The sequence below is a fragment of the Rhincodon typus genome, chromosome 4, assembly GCF_021869965.1.
Source record: "Rhincodon typus isolate 14 chromosome 4, sRhiTyp1.1, whole genome shotgun sequence".
Classification (NCBI taxonomy): domain Eukaryota; kingdom Metazoa; phylum Chordata; class Chondrichthyes; order Orectolobiformes; family Rhincodontidae; genus Rhincodon; species Rhincodon typus.
Window position 1 is genome coordinate 103,894,602 of NC_063335.1, and position 21,052 is coordinate 103,915,653.

Here is a 21,052-nt window from a genome sequence, read left to right on the forward strand (position 1 = left end):
TGGATTTCACTATTCCGTTCTACAGGCTGTGAAATGCCTAAGTGGAAAATGAGGTGTTGTTCCTTGAGGTTGTGTTGTGCTTCATTGGAACATTGCAGCAGGCAGTTCCCTGTTTAACAAGCATGACTCTTAATTTAAATAACTTAATCAGCTACCTGAGGAGTTAAGTGCTGAATGTTTACTAGGTTGAATATTATGGCCTCCAGAAACAGATGGTCGAGGCCACTGGTAGATTGAGTTCAGAAAGAGAGACATTATTCCAGCAGAAGGACAGTTGTTAATGTGTAGAAATCTCCAGGCTGTGAGAGTTTGGTTTGTTGAGGTTTCTAGGCTGTAAGAATGGGTAGAAACCCCTAGGGTGTCAGAATTGAAAAGGGGTATCCATGACGTTAGAGCTGGAAAGAGGTTTTCAAGCCATCAAAGCTGAAAAGAAGCCTTAGCTGTTTTAGCGGAGAAGGAGACAGGCTGAAAAGAGCCAACTTAGGAAGAAATTAAAGTGTTAAGATGGAAGTGATACTTCACTGGGATAGAATGATGGTAAAGAATATAGCTGGGTAAAAGAATGAACAGTTCTATTTGCTGGAACAAAAACAGAAATTGCTGGAAAGGCTCAGCAGGTCTAGCAACATATGGAAGAAAAGAAGTAGAGTTAACGTTTCAGGTCTGTTGACACTTCGTCAGTGTTCCTCCAGTGTTCTGAGGAAGGGTCACCAGACCCAAAACGTTAACTCTGATTTTTTCTTCACAGTTGCTGCCAGACCTGCTGCGCTTTTCCAGCAACTTTGTTTTTGTTCCTGATTTACAGCATCCACAGTTCTTTCAGTTTTTAGTTCTTTTTGCAATTTGTGCCAAGATCTTGCTAAATAGTCTTCTACTTGTATACAGCTTTTTTATTTTGCTTATGTTCTTTTATTAAGCAATCATTGGCAGCCTTGTGTGAATATGTTCAATGACTGATCACAAAGTGACCAAACTGCAACAAAGAAAGTTATGGTTCTAACTAGCCTGGTTTTATTCTGAAGTCTGACTTTTTCAATATTACCATCAACACTCAGTATGCCATAAAACATAAGTTTTCATCCAAACGTAGATGGGAACGTATTTCTATGTTACAAAACAAAATTGATAACAACTTCTCACATTCAGAACGCAATATTAATTTAAAAGAAAGCAGCTACTGTCTGTGCAATTTTGCAACAAATGCTATCAATTCTATATCCTTGCCACAGGAAACTATGCTTTGACTGTGATGGACGTTCATTGTTGAAATTCTTTGAAACTAAAGGGCTTAACAGAAGCTAAAGTTCTCCTTAAAAGTTAAGTCTAAATGTCAAGAAGTTCTAAAGTGAATCTAAACTACTTTGGCTTTATGACCTTGAACTAAATCCAATACAAGCTAGTGAGCTGGAGAAAAGCTGTCTATGTCTACTGAGTGTAAAATTCAGGTCATGGTCTTGTAAGACACCTTGACTTATTTCACTACATCATAGGAGATAAATATCAGAGAAGTGCCAAACTACAGGATCTCATTAAAACTTACAGGATACTGAGAGGCCTGGATATGGAGATATTTCCACCAGAGAATCTAAGACCTGAGGGCACAGCCTACGAGTGAAGGGGCAACCCTTTAGAACTGAGATGAGGAGGAATTTCTTCAACCAGAGGGTAGTGAATCTGTGAAACTCATTTCCACAGAAGGCTGTGGAGACCAACTCATTGAGTCTATAGATCATAGAATAGATCATAGAATCCCTACAGTGTGGAAACAGGCCCTTCGGCCCAACAAGTCCACACCGCCCCTCAGAGCATCCCACCCAGACCCATCCCTCATTACACACCTAATCTACACATCTCTGAACACTATGAGCAATTTAGCATGGCCAATCCACCTAACCTGCACATCTTTGGACTGTGGGACGAAACCGGCGCGCCCAAAGGAAACCCACACAGACACAGGGAGAATGTGCAAACTCCACACAGACAGTCACCTGAGGGTAGAAAATATGAGATAGGTTCTTAGTTGTTAAGGAGATTAAGGGTTAAGGGGAAAAAGTAAGAGAATGGGATTGAGAAACATGATTGAATGATGGGCTGAATGGAGTAATTCTGCTCCTATATCTTATGGTTTAGGGTCTTATAAATTACCTGTGATTCAGAATAATGCCAACGCTGTAGGTTCAATTTCTGTTCTGGCTGAGGTAGACTAGGGATGAATAAGATAGCTAAGGTGTTGGGGGAGGGGGTGCGTATAAGTCTGCATTATTTTCTTCACCAGTATGTTTTCAATGAGCAAGGAGGAATTGCTGAATCTGGTTCTGGAGGATGAAATTGGTTGAGTGGACAAAATGAATGTGGGGGTCATTTAGGGACCAGTGACCATTGTATGAGAAAGATTTGAGTTAGTGAAAGATAAAGCCAATGGGCAAACAAAAGTTAAGAGAAACTTGACTGCAGGAGGGCTCTATAATTTGTTAAACGCATAGGAGTGAGATTTTAAAAAAAGAGTAGGAGAGCAATAGGAAATGACAGGGATTTATTTTTCGTAACAGGAACAGATAAACTTTACTGCACCCAGAGCTGTAACACTGGGTTGGTAAGTTCCCTCCCTGGGTTCAGGGTCTAGAATGTCACTGAGAGCCTACAGGAGGAGGTCATTATTCTTATCAGTACCAAACATATAGGTAAACTGAGGGATAAGATTCGACAGGGAGAATAAGGGATGATGGAAATAAGTTAAAAGACTGGGCCTCAGGGAGTAATCCTGAGATCAGTGCTAGTGAGATCATGAATAGGACAGTAGGGCAGATGAATGTGTGGTGGGACAAATGGCAGAGGGAAGAGGGATTTAGATTTCTGAGGTATTGGGATGGATTTTGGGCAAGATGTACAAGCTGGATGGGTTGCTTCTCAGCAAAACCGAAACCAATATCCTTGCAGGGGCATTCTCTAGTACTGTCAGGTAGGGTTTAAACTGGTAGAAGTTGGGAACTTGAATGGAGAGAAACAAGAGAGGGAAACCATGATAGAAATGAAAGGTAGCAAAGCAGAAAGTAAAATTAGGAGGCAGAGGAAATGACAGCAATCAGCAAATAGTACTATAATACAAAATAAATGTATGAGAAAAGTTAAAAGGATGTGTAAAACTATTTTTAAAAAATCAAATCTCAAGGTACTGTATCTGAATGCACAGAATATTTGCAATAAAGCAGATGAACTAACAGTGCAAATAGTTGTACACAGGTATGATATGATTGCAATTATGGAGGACATGACTACAGGGTGACCAAGGATGGGAACTGAATATTCAAGGGCATTCTATACTTAGGAAGGAGAGAGAAAAAAAAACAGAATGAGGTGGCTTTGATTGTAAAGGACAAAATCAATGCAATAGTGAGAAAATATATTGGTTCATAAAATTTAGATGTAGAATCAGTCTGGGTGGAAGCAGTAAAGGGTGGAAAACATTAGTGGGAGTTATGTATAGGCTTCCAGAAAGTTGTATTAAGTTAGATGGCACCAGATGGAAAATTAGAAAACAAAGGTATTGCAGTAATCATGGGTTATTTTCATTTGTCTGTTGATTGAGCAATATACATTAGTAATTATGCTGCTGTGATGGATAAATTCCTGGAGTGTACACAATACTTTTTTTAAGCAGTGCATTGAGGATCCAACTAGACTATCCTAGATTTGGTTTTGTGCATTGTTTAATTAATAATCTTCTTAAATTGGGTGCTTTAGGGAAGAGTGAACATAACACGATACAATTATTCATTTGGATAGAAAGGGAAGAAGTCTAATCCAAAGATAGGGTGTTAAATATAAACAAAGAATACTGCAAAGATATGATCGTTAAGTTGGTTAAGATTGGACAACTTCATTAACAGATATGACAGTGGATATGCAATTCTAATATTTAAGGAATGAATGCATGCATTGCAACAGTTATGCATTCTGTCTGGCGCAAAAACACATAAGGAAAAATGACCCAAGCATCACTAACAAAAGAAATTAACTATAAAATTAGGTTCAAAAAAGAAGTTTTATAATGTTGACAGAAAAGTACCAAGCCTGAGAGTTGGAAACAACTTGGAGTTAAGCAAAGGAGGACCAAGAGATTAATTAAGACAGGTATGTGAGTATGAGAGTAAACAGAGTATTGCAAGGCACATAACAGTGCACCTTTATAAATAGGTAAAATAAATTTGTGAAAGTAGGAGTAGGTCCCTTACAGTCTGCAATGGGAAAATTGAGAATGGAAACCAGGAACTGAAGAGCAATCGAAACTTCAATTCTGTCTTCATGAAAGAACACAAAATTAACTTCCCAGAAATGCTATAGAATGGAGTCTAGTGAAAAGGAGGAATGGCTAATAGTTAAAAAAAATGCTGGAGAAATTAATAAGCCTGGAACCTGATAAATTACTGGACTACTAATCCAGTTGACATTATTGCTTTACCCACCACCTCCTCAAAATCTTATTCTGGGATAATAAGATATTCTGGGATATTCTTGGGCAAGTGGGATTGATTAAGAACAGCCAACAAGTGAAGATTTATTGAAGGCAAATTGCATTTAACTAACTGGCTTGATCTTTTTTGATGACATAACAGAAAGTGTTGATGTTGGTAAAGCAGTTGATGTGGTGTATATGGGTTTTCAAAATGCCTTTGGCAAGTGTTGCATAGGGTGCTTAATATCAACGTTGGACCCCATGGATGCAAAGAGACAGTAGCAGAATAGATATGCCATTGGGTGAGTGACAGTAAGCAAAGTGTAGGACAGAATGATTGTTTCTCAGACTAGGGAAGATATACAGTGGAGTTTCCCAAAGGTTCTGTTAAACTTTTCATTGATCATCTAGACAGGGGTACACATGGTAAAATTTCAAAATTTACAGCTTATGCAAATCTTCTAAGTATTGTACCCTATGAGGAGGATCTAAAGGACATAGGCAGGTTAGGGGAATAGGTGGACACGTGGCTGAAGAAATTTAAGGCAGAGTTGTGTGAAGTGATTCATTTTGCTAGGAAAAACAAGGAGGGGGAGCATTAAAAATAGTTTAATGCTTAAAGAGGCTGCAAACACAGAGAGGATTTATGGCAGAGCTGACAGAGAATGTGGTTAAAAAAATGTGTGGAATTGTGAGGTCTAGCAATAGGGAAACAGTTGTCTAATTACTGGTCTCTGTGATATCCCACTAGTGAACCTTTATAAATCATTACTTCAGCCTCAGCTTGAATATTGTGCCAAAATCCAGGACCCATACTTTAGGATGAACAGGCAGGCAGGTGCAAAAAACGTTTGAGAATACTTTTGTGGATGAGGGATTTCAGTCATGTGCATAGTTTGGGGAAATTGAGGCTATTCTTCTGAGAGAAAATTGATGGTAGAATTGTTAAACACTTTCAAAATCATAGGGGGTTCTGGACAGAGTGCATTGGTGACAGATCAAGAGCAAGAGGCAACAGATTTAAGGCGATTGTCAAAAGAACTAATAGCGACAAGAAGAATGCCAGTGAATGGTTTGTTGATATAGTTGCACTGTGTCTAGAGGAGAAGATTGCACAGCTACAGGGACAAAAAGGTGTGAGCCCACACAGGCAGGATTAGCCAAATAGCCTCTTTCTGTGCTTTAGTCATTCAGGTTATCACAGAATCACAGAGTACAGGAGACACCCTTTAGGCCATCAAGTCAATACCACCAAGAATATATTACTGCCAACACTAATCCCACTTCCTACATTAGGCCTATAGCTTTGAATGATTTGATTTGATTTATTTGATTTGATTTATTATTGTTGTCACCCATACCAAAGTACAGTGAAAAGTTTCGTTATGACACAAAAGAATGTTCTCTTCCAGGTAGTTTTTAAACGTTGTGAGGTTTCCCACCTCAACTACCCTCCCAGGCAGTGCATTCCAAACTGTGACCTTTAGACAGATTGTTGGCTGGGTCCTAAATTTAAAAAAAGGAGCATGTTACGGGCAAGGATTCTCCTCTGAACTTTAAGCAATCGGCCTGTATGGAAACTGGCTTTGGTCCTGCACCTGAGATTTCCTTTTAGCATCGATTAATGTCCACTTCAATTATTGTTTGTAATCATTTGTTCTCCAAACAATTACAGGGAACGGGACAACCAACGTTGTCCCAGCAAGCTCTACCCAAAAATAAGAAACTGTAACATTTTGAGGACTTAAAAAGCAAATCGTGATGGTAAACGTTTTTCCTAAAGTTTGAAACTGTGAGATTGAAATTACATATCTGCATAAGAAACTCATTAGACTTCTAGTGTTTAATAAATGAAAATAAAAGGCTAGGATTAACTGACAAAGGAAGGCGATTGCACAGAATGGGTGAAAGTGTAAAACAGCCTTGGAGACAGCAATATTTTGAGCAAAGGGGGTGAAATTCTGTCTTCAGACGGAATCCAAGGTAACGGGTTGCAAAGGCGGAGTTAGGGAAGTTGACTCCCTCACTGGTGCCGAGCCTCAGCAGAAGCGCAGCTCCAATCTCCAGCAACCCTGACCTCCTGCAGAGGCAGCGAGAGGATGAAGTGAAGGCGAGGGACGGTGGTGGGGGTGGGTGCTGTGAACGGGGCACGCCCGCAATCACGGCCACCAGGACAGTGCAGCCCGGCACAGACAGGGACACGGGGTGGGGGCCAGCGGCCTGAGCTGGGGGAGGGCTAATGTTGGGGAGATGTCGGAGACGAGTTCGGTCAGCTCCGGATCGACAGTGAGCTCAGGCAGCCGGCTGCTACAACTGGCTCACAGGGGAGAATGGTGTGCTCTGGAACAGACTCTGAGGAGCATGGATAAAGGAGACCGAGACATCACTCTCACCGACGAAGTGTGTAATTTATTTAACTTTCTCTTGCTACTTACCATTCATTTTGTTTACTGCTGCAGGATCAGGGGAGCCAAGTTAATTATAATGTTAAAAAATAATGCTATATTATTGTGGTAACATGCTTTCCTCTCCATGGTAATCGGACCCCATGGTAAAAGGCACTTTAAACTGAGTGAACTTTAAGTTGGAGTTTTGAGGGTGGCGTTTTGTTCCCAAGAGCGGCTGATTATTGATAAAGGTCATTGCAATGAGTTCAACAGTCACTCTACCAAAGCGAAATAAATTAGACTTAACGCAAGGCTGCAATCACCAGGTCAACATTTTATTCCGCACTTGATTCTATCTTAAGGTAGCTTGACTTTTTTTAGAAATGGAACTAATCTGCTTTAAATAAACTAGTAAATCACAGCGATCAACCTCTGGGGATGCTTTAGTTGGGTTTCCAGCAATTTTCTGCTGCGAATTATCCACTAATAGAGGAGAACATTCGGCCCATCGCCTCACTGAAAGCCCTGGTTAAGAGCCATCTATTTGGTCTCACTCGCCTTATCCTCCCCCAGAGCTCCGCAAAGCGATTCCTTCTCAAGTTCTTCTGAATAGGCAAGGAGAGGGAATTTGGCTCCCCTCTTTGTAACGTCCTCTCGGTCAGAAGCAACAAATGTTTTCATGTTATTTTAGCACGTAGCTGTCAACTTTAGATCGAACTGTAGTTTATTAGGAAAAGAAAGCCATTCACCGAAGTTTTCCTGAGTGAGTGAAAGAAGAGGAAATCTATTGCTTACTAGTTCAATTTAAAAAAAGTAAAAATGTAATATCAAACACACACACATACAGGGGAATAAAGTTTAAAAGAGAATGGTATAGACAGGGAAAATAGATTACACAGGTTTAAAAAAATCCTACAGACTTTGAGATATTAGATTCTTCATATGAGACCACAGTTAATAGTTGACTGTGTGCTGAGCAATGGTGGAATCTGGATTATCTTTGACTTCTTGATGAATAGTTTTTTTTCCCCATTTGCTTTTCCAGTGGGTGCTGCCTTCTGGGATGATGAGATACAGTCAGGGAGACAACACTCCAGCTCTTGTTGGCACAAAATCATTCTTTATTGTTTCTCCTTCCTGCTGAAAAGAAGCTGTTGAAATATAATTTGGTGTGTATTCGTGAATTTAGCTTCATTGTCTTTCCACTAAGTATCAGGCCTGCCTTTCTTCTCATAATATGTGAAATTATTGAGCAACTGATTTTTTAAAAAAAAAGAATTTCTTGATGCTGTGTCTCAGTTGCTTGGTTTTGATGTCTTTACAATAAACATTGTAATTTCAATGCAGATTGCTTATTTATTCCACATAGGTTTGCAGAAGTCTGCCTCAGACAACATTTGAAGTCATTTTAGGTGCATTTTTCTTTTATTTTAGAAACCATTGTGGTCCATAGAAGGACCTTGTTATAACAAATATGGGAGTTAGAATTTGACAGTTTATATTCACCACTGTTGTAAAACCTTGCCACCATGAAGAACAAACATGAGCACTATTGCTCTTTTCCATTTATGATAAGCTTTTCATTACAAGATATTTATAAAATAACGGTTCAAAAATACAGAGATAGTAGGAACTGCTGATGCTGGAGTCTGAGATAACAAGGTGTGGAGCTGGATGAACACAGTAGGCCAAGCAGCATCAGAAGGGCAGGAAAGCTGACGTTTCGGCTCTGGACCCTTCTTCAGAAAAGTACAAAAATAGACACACATTCTACATTCCCTCTCTTTGTCTTAACCTGGATTCAAAACCTGCTTTGGAATTAACATTTGGACTTGTTCACTGGGCTATGTTATCTTCCCAATTTCAACCTTTCACTGCCCAATTCTAGACTCCATGTACTGGATTCAGGCATTTTACAAATTTGATTTCTTGAAGTCAGTGAGTGATAATTTGAGGTTTGCCTCTTGTAGGTGTCTGGCCTTTGCGTCCTACATCTCACCCTCAGTTAGCTTTGCATCAAATTGATTTAACTGCTTGAGATTTCAGTCTGGGTTCTGTTCCTTGGATTACCTGGTGGATAATTCTGTGGTTAACTCATGGATATGCCTGACATGGCCTCCATTGGTCATGTCTGCTGTGGAGCATGTTTTATTTCCCTCCCCCTTTGTTTTGGGAATGGGTTTTCCAATAATCTGTTCCACTTTCTTTAGTGCCATCAGGCGAATGTTCATCGCATGCTGTCCTGTCCTGTGGCTCTTTCACTTTCTCCTTCCCTGCCAAAGAAGTCATCTAGTCCTCCTGTAATTTTTCCAGCAAGGTACCTGTTAACCAGATCTCTGCCTCATTTGCCCCTTCCCTGGTCCTGCCTTACTTTTTTTTCTAATCTATTGACTCAACACGTTTGGGTCTGGTCCTGACCCTTTTTGATATTGCTGCCTGACCTCAGCACTGTTTAATTCAAGTGAGACTTCCTGATCCACTCCTAATTCATGAGTTTTACTGCCCGCTGTAAGGCTTAGGAACATGGGGAGATGAGTAGGCCATTCAGCCTCTTGAGCCAGTTCCACCATTCAATGAGACCATGGCTGAATTGTGACCTAACTCTATCTGCCTACCCTTGGCCCATGTCTCTTAATACCTTATCTTAACAAAAATATATTGTATCTCAGTTTTCAACTTAACAACTGATCTAGCATCCATTGCCGTTTGTGGAAGAGAGTTTGAAACATCTGCCATCCTTTATGTGGAAAAGTGGTTCCTAATTTCTTCTGAATGGTCTGGCCCTAATTTTCAGATTATGTCCCCTAGTTGTAGGACTTCCAACCAGTGGCAAATACTTTATCTTTAAGTACCCTGTCTTTTCTTATTAATAGCTTGAAGACTTCGATCACATTACACCTATCCCTTCTAAATTCTAGAGAAAACAGGCCTCGTTTGTATAATCTCATAACTTAATCCCTGAAGTACAGATATCATTCTTGTAAACCTATGTTGTACTCCCTCAGAGCCCAATATATCTGTCCTAAGGTATGGTGTCCAGATCTGTTCATATTCTCCCAGCTTTTCTGTTGTTTGCTACTGGCTTTGTCCGGCCTTTCCAGTTATGAGCTGTTCTTTTCCATTTGAAGGGTAGATTTGGCTTTTATTGTTTTCCAATAAACTATATTTACTAGGCATTGCCAAGCTTGGGTTCAAAGGTCATAACAAATTCACTCTGCAAATAAACCTTATTCAGTGGCACCCCTATACACTTTCCCATGAATCCTTTTTACAGCACTCTGGAGCTTAAATTGACTCTAGGTGGAAAACATTTATCCCATTGGCAAGGTTTGTGAGCAGCCAATGTCTCAAGATTTCTCTCTAGCTGCTTAATCAAGTCAGTGGTCACCATTCCTATGGAAACATTCTCCAACCAACGCTCCTTGTCAGCATTGACTGGCTACTTTCAGTGCTACAGAAACTGGACCTGCAGCTTGAGTTTCTAAGGAATTCCCCTTCACGTGTCCTGATTTCCTGAGCGGAAGCATTGGGCATTGATTTCCTATCCGTCTTCCGTCCAAATCCCTGGCATTAATGGTTAGACATATTGCAGTCTTTTCTGCCTGGCCTTGCTTTTCTCTCCAGCTTGTCTCAGGAATATTCGTCTCGCCTTTAACCCCCTCTGGTCAGTGACAGCTTCCAGACTCCAGCTTCTCTGGCTTCTCTGATTTTATGAGTCATGTGTTAAGTCATAGTTGTCACCAAGAACTGCTGCCTTTCTACACTATACTCATCTCTTTTCCACGGTGTATATTTGAATTCATAAGGGGATGGAGTATTGAACGCACCAAGAATTACTTCACCAAAGTTTTTCATGGGTGACCTCAATGTGAAGTGTCCACATCCACAGGTCAAAAACGAGCTGCTAAAGCCATCTAAATTGATCTGGTCAGGATTTTTTCTTGCCGTTATGGAACTCTCTCTAACTGGTATGCTCTTGAAACGGCCATTTTGCTGCCTTATAGTCAGTGGCACATGCCTTGAGTGAGATATAGTATCCTTCATGATCTTCCCCTGTCAGCCTGCTCTGAGGCTGCAATGCCTCACAACAGAGGAGCCACTTGCCCTCCGTGCTAACCTTTCAGTCTCCTCCATTTAAAATGTAGGAATTAAATGAACAAACTTAAATTAGAGGTGGTTAGATGTGGTTCCCTCACCTGAGCTGCCTTCATTCTCTCTCTTCTGAGCTCGACCTGTCTCAGTTGGAACTCATTTTCACTTTCTCTATCTTGGAATTCTTTCTTTTACTGTCTCCCCCTCTTTCTCAATCTTTCCATTCATCTGTCACTTGTATAACAAATAGACACTTGTTTTGCAATTTCTATTTTTCTAGCTTTCGAGGTGATCTCCACTTCTAAGTGTCTACCGATCCCATTTTAATTCATCCAAGGACATGGCTTTCAATTTTTCATTAACTATACGTGAAAGCATTAATATTAAACATGGACTTCTTAGCACTTTTGTTCTTAGACGTCCAAGAAAACGTTTTTTTCCATTTTCTCTTCTTTTTAAACAGCTCTTGAAGGAGCAATTTACTTCCACCCCATTCCAATTCTATTATTTATTTGTGGGAATATCACTGCCAAACCTCCAAATGTTTTGCAACCAGATAAAGAAGCAGGGAGCCTTGTGATATTATCGCTGGACTGTTAATCCAGACACCCAGGTAATGTTCTGGGGACCTGGGTTCGAATCCTGCCATGGCAGATGGTGGAATTTGAATTCAATAAATACCTGGACTTAAGAGTCTGATGACCGTGAGTTGATTGTTGGAAAAACTTACTTGATTCACTAATGTCCTTTAAGGAAAGAAACTGCCATCCTTATCTGATCTGACCTACATGTGACTCCAGACCTACAGCAATGTGGTTGACTCTTAACTGCCCTCTGGGCAATTAGAGATGGGCAATACATGCTGCCTAGCTAGTGATGCCTCATCCTGTGAACAAATAAAGAAATTGGCTTCCCTCTTGGCCAATTGCAATAAAAGTTTTTATTTGCTTTTAGCACACAGCCCAAAAAACGTCAATTAAGATGTGGTTTGCTAGAAAATGAAGGAGCTAATTACCAATTTTTTCTAGGTGAAAGAAGAATTTTATTATCTGCTATCCCCAATAAAGATAGTAAAAATGCAATATAAACTTCATACATAAATATAGGGAAAGTAAAAGGGTAAAAGAGACAAAATGTACTGTATCTAGTACAGACAGGGAGAATAAATGTGACACCTGTAAAAAATCCTTAGAGTCTGTTAGGTTTTAGATCCTTAACCTGAAACCACAATTGTTTACTGTTTGAATTGTATTCTAAGCAGTAATAGAATGTGGAATTCTTACTGAATGATTCCTCTCTTAATTTACTTTTCCACCAGATGCCATCTTCTGAAATAATGAGAGATACATAGGGATGGAGAAAGTTCCAAATATACATACAAACGTGCACAAGCAAACGTACAAAATAGGAATAGGAATTAGTTACTCAGCCCTTGAACTTACCCAGTACTATTCAGTATGATCCATTGTTGATCTGATTACTCCCCCGCCTACTCACGATAACCCTTCATTCACAACCTACCTGCCTTTGCTGTTAAAAAAGTCTCATAATTCTGAGGAAAAATAACTCCTTTTTTCTGTCTTAGTTGGACAACCCCTAACATTTTAACAGTCTACTCTATAGAGTCATAGAGTCACACAGCATGGAAACAGACCCTTCAGTTCAACCCATGTGCGATGATCAGAAGTCCTAATCTGATCTTGTCCCATTTGCCAGCATTTGGTCCCATATCCCTCTAAACCCTTCCTATTCATTAACCCATCCAGATGCTTTTTAAATGTTGTAATTATACCAGCCTCCACCACTTTCTTTGGCAACTCATTCCACACATGCACCACCAGGTCCTTTTTAAATCTTTCCCCTCTCACCTTAAACCAATGCCCTCCAGTTTTGGACACCCCTAGCCTCGGAAAAAGACCTTGGCTATTCACCCTATCCATAGTTCTAGTCTCACACAATAGGAAGTATCTTTTTTTCAAATTCATCCTGAGAAGACCTCTCAAGATCTTATATGATTCAGTGAAGTTGCCTCTTACACTTCTAAGCTCCAGCAGATATAAATCTAGCATGTCCAACCTTTCTTCATAAGGTAACTCACCTATTCCAGATATTATTCTGATAAATCTTCTTGAACTGCTTTCAAAGCATTTCATCTTTCCTTCAAATAACAGGACCAATACTGTACACAGTACTCCAGATCTAGTCTCAGCAATATCCTGTGTAACTGAAGCATAAACCCAATAAATTTGAATTCAATTCCTCTTGCAATAAGTGATAATGTTCTATTATCTCATCTTGTCTGTGTACTAACCTTTTTGGAAATCATGCACCTGGACACCCAGATCTCAGAGGTCTGTAATCTCTCACCATTTAGATAATATGTTTCTTTTTTAAGTTCTTTCAGCCAGGATTGACAATTTCACATTTTCCCACATTATATTCCAACAGCTAAATCTTCCGTTCACTCACGTAACCCATCTATATCCTTTGCAGTTTTCTTATTCCTCTTCTCAATTTACATATCTGTCTGTCTTTGTGTAATCATTGAATTTAGCATCTATACCTTTGGTCCTTTCAACCAAGTCATTTTTATAAATTGTAAAAATTTGAGGCCCAGCTCAGATGCCTATTGCACACCCTTCGTTACATCTTGCCAATCAGAAAGTGACCCATTTATGATTAATTTCTGTTTCCTGTTAGCTAGCCAGCCTTTCAACCATGCCTATAAGTTACCCCCTTATTGTTCATTTTTGTTTCTCTCTCTCTCTGCTACTCAAAAGTAGCTGATCAGTATAGTTCAGTATGTTTTACTGAGTCTAGCTCCATTGTCTTTCCAAACTGTCTTTAATCAGACAATCCATGATATTATCATACAACTACACACTAAAACAGGAGATGTGAATCTTTTGACACCGACACATAATGTTTGTAGTTAACACTATAATTTCATTGCAGACTTTTGGGAAACAAATTCAAATCTCATGATGACAGCCACTTGAATTTAAATTAAATCTGCATTGTGATCACAAAATTATCTTCAAATTTTGTTAATTCCTCATCGGTCTCATAAAGCTTCATCAATTTATGATCAGGAGATGTTAGGTCTTTGTTTCTTCTTAAACCATGAAATGCGTCAGTGGTTAACTGATGAAAATTTAAATTTAGTAGTCCATATTTCACACTAATGTAACAATGTTATTATTGAATTGTTACATTTGAGGCAGCATATTCAAGATCATAACAAGCTACTGCATAAAACAAAGTTCCCATTTCTCATACACCTTTCCCTCTAGTCATTAAGGAAAGCAGCCCATAAAATCTCTTATGTCTGCTTTTGCTTCCTATGCACCCCCCCCCCCCTTCCTCCTAAGAGTATGTATGCAGCTGGGGATGGGGAATGTTAGCAATGGCAGAGAAACTCTCAGGAAGTCTAATTGCCCATAGACCAATTCAGGCTTTTAAGTGACAAATTAGCAGTGACGTAATGACTGCTGTGACCGCCAGCTACAATTTGGAGAGATGGTGATGTGGTGGCAATGTTACTATGCTTGTAATCCGTGGCTCCAGGCCAATGCTTTGGGAGTCACACTTTCAAATCCCATGCCAACATCTACTTGAATTTAAATTCAATGAATTTTCAAAAAAACTCATCTCAGTAATTTTGATCTCAAAACAATCCTCAAATTTTGTAAAAATCCCTCTAGGGAAGGAAGTTTGCTGTCTTTACCTGGTCTGACCTCAAGTGGCTCCAGACATACAGCATGTTACCTCTTTGAAATAGCCCAGCAAACCACATAGTTCAAGGGCAATGAGGCATGGGAAACAATTGCTGATTTTGCCAGCAATGTCCATATCTGATGAAAGAATAAAGAAGAAAAACGTGTAACTCATGACTGGAAAGGACCCTGCAAGTATGTAGCCTGTCAGCATTCACTGCCAATATATGGCTTGGCAATGGAAGCTGGAGGGTGACCCATTTAAGCCATTCCTCCCCCCTCAGAAGCACTGTCCACCAACAAACTTTCTCAATCTCCGCAATTCCCTTCTACCTTGGTCTGGGTGTGCTGGTGTAACCATGGTGATATGACCACAACATCTTCTAACTTCGCTTGGTGTCTGGCTCCATTGACAAACGCCATTAGTGGGCACTGCTTCCAGCGATGGCATTGCTGCCAGTTAATTGACTGGCCAGCAGGTCTAGAAGGCTGCCCTCTGGATGAGGGTGAAAAGAACAACTCAAAGCCAGCCATGAGCCAAAAACTGCTCATTGGCAAAGGGACAATCTGCTGAAGCAGGAGCAAACTTGCCCCTACGTTTACTCTCCCCAGCCCCCAACCCCTGCTGAAACCCAGGCTATATATGTACGGAAGGGTATCGCATTGTAATTATGTCTTATTTCCTATGGAGATGTTGAGGTATCATTACAGCAGGAAGAGCTTAAATACAAGATGAAAAGTAAGCATAGGAAGTTTAAATTTGGGCCTAGGAATATCAGTGGAGCTATAAAACTAAAAGCAGAATATATTCCTGTAAAATGGAGTTTAAAACATCTGTACATCCTGGTCTTCTTGTTGCTTTCTCTGGAACTCTGTTTCCTTTAAAGGTTTTGACTTGTTATGTGAAATGCCACAGAAAATCAACTACTAAATAATGATTGCAATTTAGTGGCAGATGAAAGGATAAAATGTACAATTTTGTAAAGTTGTACTTATCACATCAAAAAAAACAGGTTAAACATTTGCCAAGGAAAGTGCATTGATTTCATGAAGAGACTGAAAGGAATTTTGTTTCATTAAAAATTTTTAAATTTTCAAATAAAACTTTTATTAAAAGATTAAATTCAGAAAAGCATGAACTGCAGTGTCTGTTCAGTGTAGTCTTCATGACGAAATAACCAAATAACAAACTTGATTTATAGGAAAGGGGATTCTGTTAACGTGCTCATGGACACTCAAGTTGGGCTCTGTCCTGGCTACCGGGCTCCTGACTTCATTGAAGCCATGGTCTAAATCTCTGTGTTAAATGCCAGTCCGTATTTTCCATTGTGTTTGGTATTCTTACACATTCCAGCTAATGCTGTCAAACTCAACATGACCCAGTAAAAGAATGTAACACTTCCCTTTGATGATTTTATATTTTCACATCCACATGCTTTTAAAGATATTAGTTTTGTTCAGCATGATGCTTTTTAATTTACAGGAATCCGGTCTGACACCACTTTTGATCGCTATTCGAGAAAACAAGCTGACTATTGTGGAAAAGCTGTTTGAGTTAGGAGGTAATCAGATCGATCGGTCAAAGGTCAGTTCTGGAACATTTACATAAACCAAATAATTATATTCAGTTTGTAAGTATTTGACAAAAACCATTCCACCCCTCACCATTTTGAGAAGTTGTCTCACTTCTATGAGAGACTACTTACAATGTGCCTTCCGGATACAATGAGAAATTGATCATAAACACACGACATAACAAGAGGCGAAGATCAGAGGAGGTGATCTTTCATTTCTCCGTCATCAGAAATGACTGTACATTTGAGGGATTATACATTATTTGGATGCTTCATGTTCTTGTTAAAATTTTTGAGGATCTTTTGATAGTTGAAAAATGTGAGACTCTTTGTATGTATTCCAAATGTCACGCAACTAAGCTAAATAAAGAGTTGGGATATGTGACTTGCATTCAAATTGGGTGGAGTGGCTGGGGGGGTGGGCAGACATTGCACATGCACCCCTCCAGAGATTGTTCAGCCAGGAGCAGAATCTTAGGCTGAATGGAGTAGTAGGTCACCTCTGGAACATGGGAGGTAAACTGGACAGAAAGGGACAGCACCAAGCTGTGATTTTCTCACATAAGCTGAGAAGGAACCCTGCTGTCTGTCCCAGATGGTCGAACATGAAAATAAAACCCTTTGTGGGTTCCTTTCTTGAGTTCCTCCCTTTGAGGATCAAAGGGTCAGTCAGTCAATGTAAGGGGAAACGAGACATGAGCCTAGCACATGTGAACTTGAATTTGATAAGACTGTAAAAGATACGAGCAGCAGTAGGCTATTCATCCCCTCGAGCCTGCTTCAAAAGGATCATGGCTGATCCGATATTTCTCATGTCCACTTTTCTGCCCTTAGCCCATAAGCCTACTGATTAAAGTACCTTATTCAACAACGTACCTCACAAAATGTTAAGTCACACAGATAAGGTAAATCACTCACAGAACCAACTTATTAATATATATTATAAACATTTGTGGATTGAACACTGATTCCTGTGGAATCCCACTGGTCATAAGCTGCCAACCTGAAAGAGAACCCCTTATCCACACTTGCTATTTCCTGCCCATGAGCCAATTCTATATCCATGGCAATACACTACCTCCAACACTGTGGGCTCTTAGTCATTGAGTCATACAGAATGGAAACAGAACCTTTGGTCCAACTCATCCATGTTGTCCAGATATCCCAAACTGACCTAGACCCATTTGCCAGCATTTGACCCATATCCCTCAAATCCCTTCCTATTCATGTACCCATCCAGATGCATATAGAACATAGAAATCCAACAATGTGGAAGCAGGCCATCGAGCCCACACCAACCCTCTGAAGAGCATCCCTCACAGACCCACTCCCCTAACTTATCCTTGTAACCCTGTATTTCCCATGGATAATCCACCTGGCTTGCACATCCCTGGACACTATGGACAATTTAGCGTGGCTAATCCACCTAACCTGCACATTTTTGGACCATGGGAAGAAACTGAAGCACCCAGAGGGAACCCACACAGACAAAGAGAATTTGCAAATTCCCACAGTGAAGGCATGCTGACTCTACTTGGTTAGATGATGTGGGATTTGTACATTCTCCCCATGTCTGTGTGTGTTTCCTCTGGGAAAGTAAATGAGTGGGGTTGGGTAATGAAGGTAAATCCTGCCCATATCTGTGTGGATGGATATTATTGAGTTTGATATCCTTGGCTTGCAGGGAAAGGTTTCAGAAAATTGTACAGCTAGTGGAGAGTCTATCTAAGTAGACCTTCAACTGAAAAAGTTTGGATCCGATCTGTGGATGGTTTCAAACTTCTTCAGAACTACACACATCCTGGCATGTAGGGAGTATTCCATCATGCTCCTGACTTGTTCCTTGTAGATGGAGGTGAGTTAATCACTGCAGGATTCCTAGCCTTTGACCTGCACTTGTGTCCACGGTATTTATATGGCTAGTCCATTTCAGTTTCAGGTCACTGGTAATCCCAGGATGTTGATAGTGGCAGATTCAGTGATGATGGTACCATCGAGTGTCAAGGGGCAGTGGTTAGATTCTCTCTTGTTGGCAATGGCCATTGCCTGGCATTTGTGCGGTGCAAATGTCATATGCCACTTGTCAGTCCAAGCCTGGATGTTATCTAGATTGTGCTACATTTGTACATCAACTGTTTCAGCATCTGAGGAGTTGCGAATGGTGCTGAACATTGTGCAATCATTGGTGAACATCCCCACTTCTGACCGAATGATGGAGGGAAGGCCATTGATGAAGCAGCTGAAGATGGTTGGGCCGAGGACACTAACCTGAGGAACACCTGCAGATATGTCCTGGAGCTGAGATAACTGACCTCCAGCAACCACAAACATTTTCCTATGTGCCAGGTATGATTACAACCAGAGAAGGGATTCCACCTGATTCACATTGACTCCAGATTTGCTTGGGATCCTTGATGCCACATTCGGTCAAATAAAACCTTGATGTCACCTTACCTCTGGAATTCAGCTCTTTTGTGTATACTTGAACCAAGGCTGTAGTGAGGTCAGGAGCTGAGTGGCCCTGGTGGACCCCAAACTGGACATCATTGAGCAGGTATTGCTGAGCTGGTGCTGTTTGTCATTAGAAATTTGTCATTAGTCATTGAGTCCCTACAGTGTGGAAATAGGCCATTCAGCCCAACAAGTCCACACTGCCTCTCTGAAGGGCATCCCACCCAGACCCACTCCCCTACCCCTGCATTTCCCATGTAGCACTGTTGATGACACCTTCCATCATTTTCTAGTCATTGAGTGTAGACTGATGGGATGGTAATTGGCCAGTTTGGATTTGTCCTACTTTTTGTGTACATAACTGGGCAATTTTCCACATTGTCAGTGTTGTAATTGTACTGGAACAGCTTGGGTAAGGTGAGGCAAGTTCTGGAGCACAAGCCTTCATTGACAGGGCCCACAGCCTTTGTAGTATCCAGTGCCTCCAGCTGTTTCCCGATACCATGTAGTGTGATAGAATTGGCTAAAGACTGACAACTGTGATACAAGGGACTTCTGGAGGAAGCCAAGATGGATCATTCACTCAACACTTCAGCCTTATCTTTTGTGCTGATGTGCTGGGTTCCTCCATCATTGAAGATTGGAATGTTTGTGGAATCTCCTCCTCCAATGTTTGATGTCCACACTCATTCACAATGGCTTATGGCAAGTCTGCAGAGTTGAGATCTAATTCAGGGATCTAGTTCAGGGATCATTTAGCTGTCTCTCTTGCTGCTTATGCAAGTGATAGACTCTTTTGTAGCTTCACCTGGTTAACACCTCATTTTTAGGTATTCTTGGTACTGCTGCTAACTGGTTGATAATGGTGGAGTTATGGATATGCCAGGTCATGAGGTATTTTGGTATAATTCTGTTGCCCTTATTGGTTGTGTGTGATTGCTGCTTTAAAAACAAGACCCACCAGCTTGCTAAGTGCCTTAGGTGCTTGATCTACAAAGATAACATTCTGATTAAAAAGAAATATGGAATACAATGTGACCATGATTCCTGTTACCTGTGCCCAGTGGGAAAGGAGAATTAATGGAATTTTTCCCACCAAATTTCTGCTGTCATGTCCAACAGAATCATTAGAAATTATGAGTTTGGCATCCTCTCTATTTTCAGTCATCAATATTAAGGTAAGTCTGTCAGAATAAACGTTTCCTATCTGATGCTAAATAATACTTTAAAAATGTTAACACTTATCAAATGAAAGTCTTCCAGTCCCTTTTATTTTAATAAACATGGAATCGTAAAACTTTGTAAGCGTATCAGATTATTTCTGACACTTTCTGTTTCAATTTCAAATTTCCAACATCCAGGATATTTTGATTTGCATCAAATTAGACTTCACTCCCCTTTTTCTCCTGTAGTCTTTTACCTTGTCAAGTGCAGCTAGGGACAACACAGTGTGGAGCTGGAGGAACACAGCAGGTCAAGCAGCATCAGAGGAGCAGGAAAGTTGACGTTTTGGGTCGGGACCCTTCTTCAGAAAGGTAGCTAGGGCTTTGCTTAGCTCAGTTGGTTGGATGGCCAGTCTGTGATACAGCGTGATGCCAACAATACGAGTTCAGTTCTCGTGCTGGCTGCAGTTACCACAAGGTACTCTTCTTCTCAACCTGTCCTCTCGCTCTGAGGTGTGGTGACATTCAGCTTAAACCACTACCAGTTGTCCCTCTTTACTGAGAGAGCAGCCCTATACTTTACCTTTACATATCCAGCTTCCTTTCCGAAGTTAGCACACAAGCTATTTACATCCCACTTTCAGACAGTTCTTGGGAAGTGAAATTATTGTTCAGTAAACCTTGTGGAGATGGAAAGTGTTGGCTGGAACATTGCTGAAGTTTGGCAGATGTTAGCGGATTTAAATTTGGGAATTCTACCACTGTTAAGGAGAACTGACTTTTCAGTTAATGAGCTAATGCTCAAATTTGCTCTTTGATCAACTAAATTCCACCCAGAGAAAATCATGACCTCGAGGAAAGAACCAGCATCTGCAAGTAGTTTCTCACAAGATCTCTGAATGTAGTGCTCCACCTCTGGGAATGTTTGCAAGGGGAATTGAATTAAAATGTACAGAGGGTGAATTTCAGTTGTACTGGGTATTTGTGGGATCACTTCTGGAATACTGTCTACAGTATTGGTCACTTTATTTATGGAATGTGTTGGAGGCAAAGCAGAGAAAGGCACACTGGAATAGCACCTGGAATGGGAAGGTTGCCTTATGAGGATTGATTGAACAGGTTCAGCTTGTATGCAGTGGAGTTTAGAAGAGTTAAGAGGCAATTGCTGTTTTAAAAACAAAATCCACTAGCTTGCCTTACTGCTTGAACTACAAAG

General features: G+C 40.5%; 1 protein-coding gene across 1 annotated transcript in view; it reads left to right on the forward strand.

The window, feature by feature from the left end:
* Nucleotides 1-6,686: 6,686 nt before the first annotated feature.
* The window catches only part of trpn1 (transient receptor potential cation channel, subfamily N, member 1), a 173,055-nt gene continuing 158,689 nt past the window's right edge, over nt 6,687-21,052 (forward strand). Inside the window, exons 1-2 of the mRNA XM_048595966.1 lie at nt 6,687-6,853; nt 16,132-16,233. Coding sequence (XP_048451923.1) covers nt 6,704-6,853; nt 16,132-16,233 — 252 coding nt within the window. The 5' untranslated portion in view covers nt 6,687-6,703. The remainder of the gene's footprint in view (nt 6,854-16,131; nt 16,234-21,052) is intronic.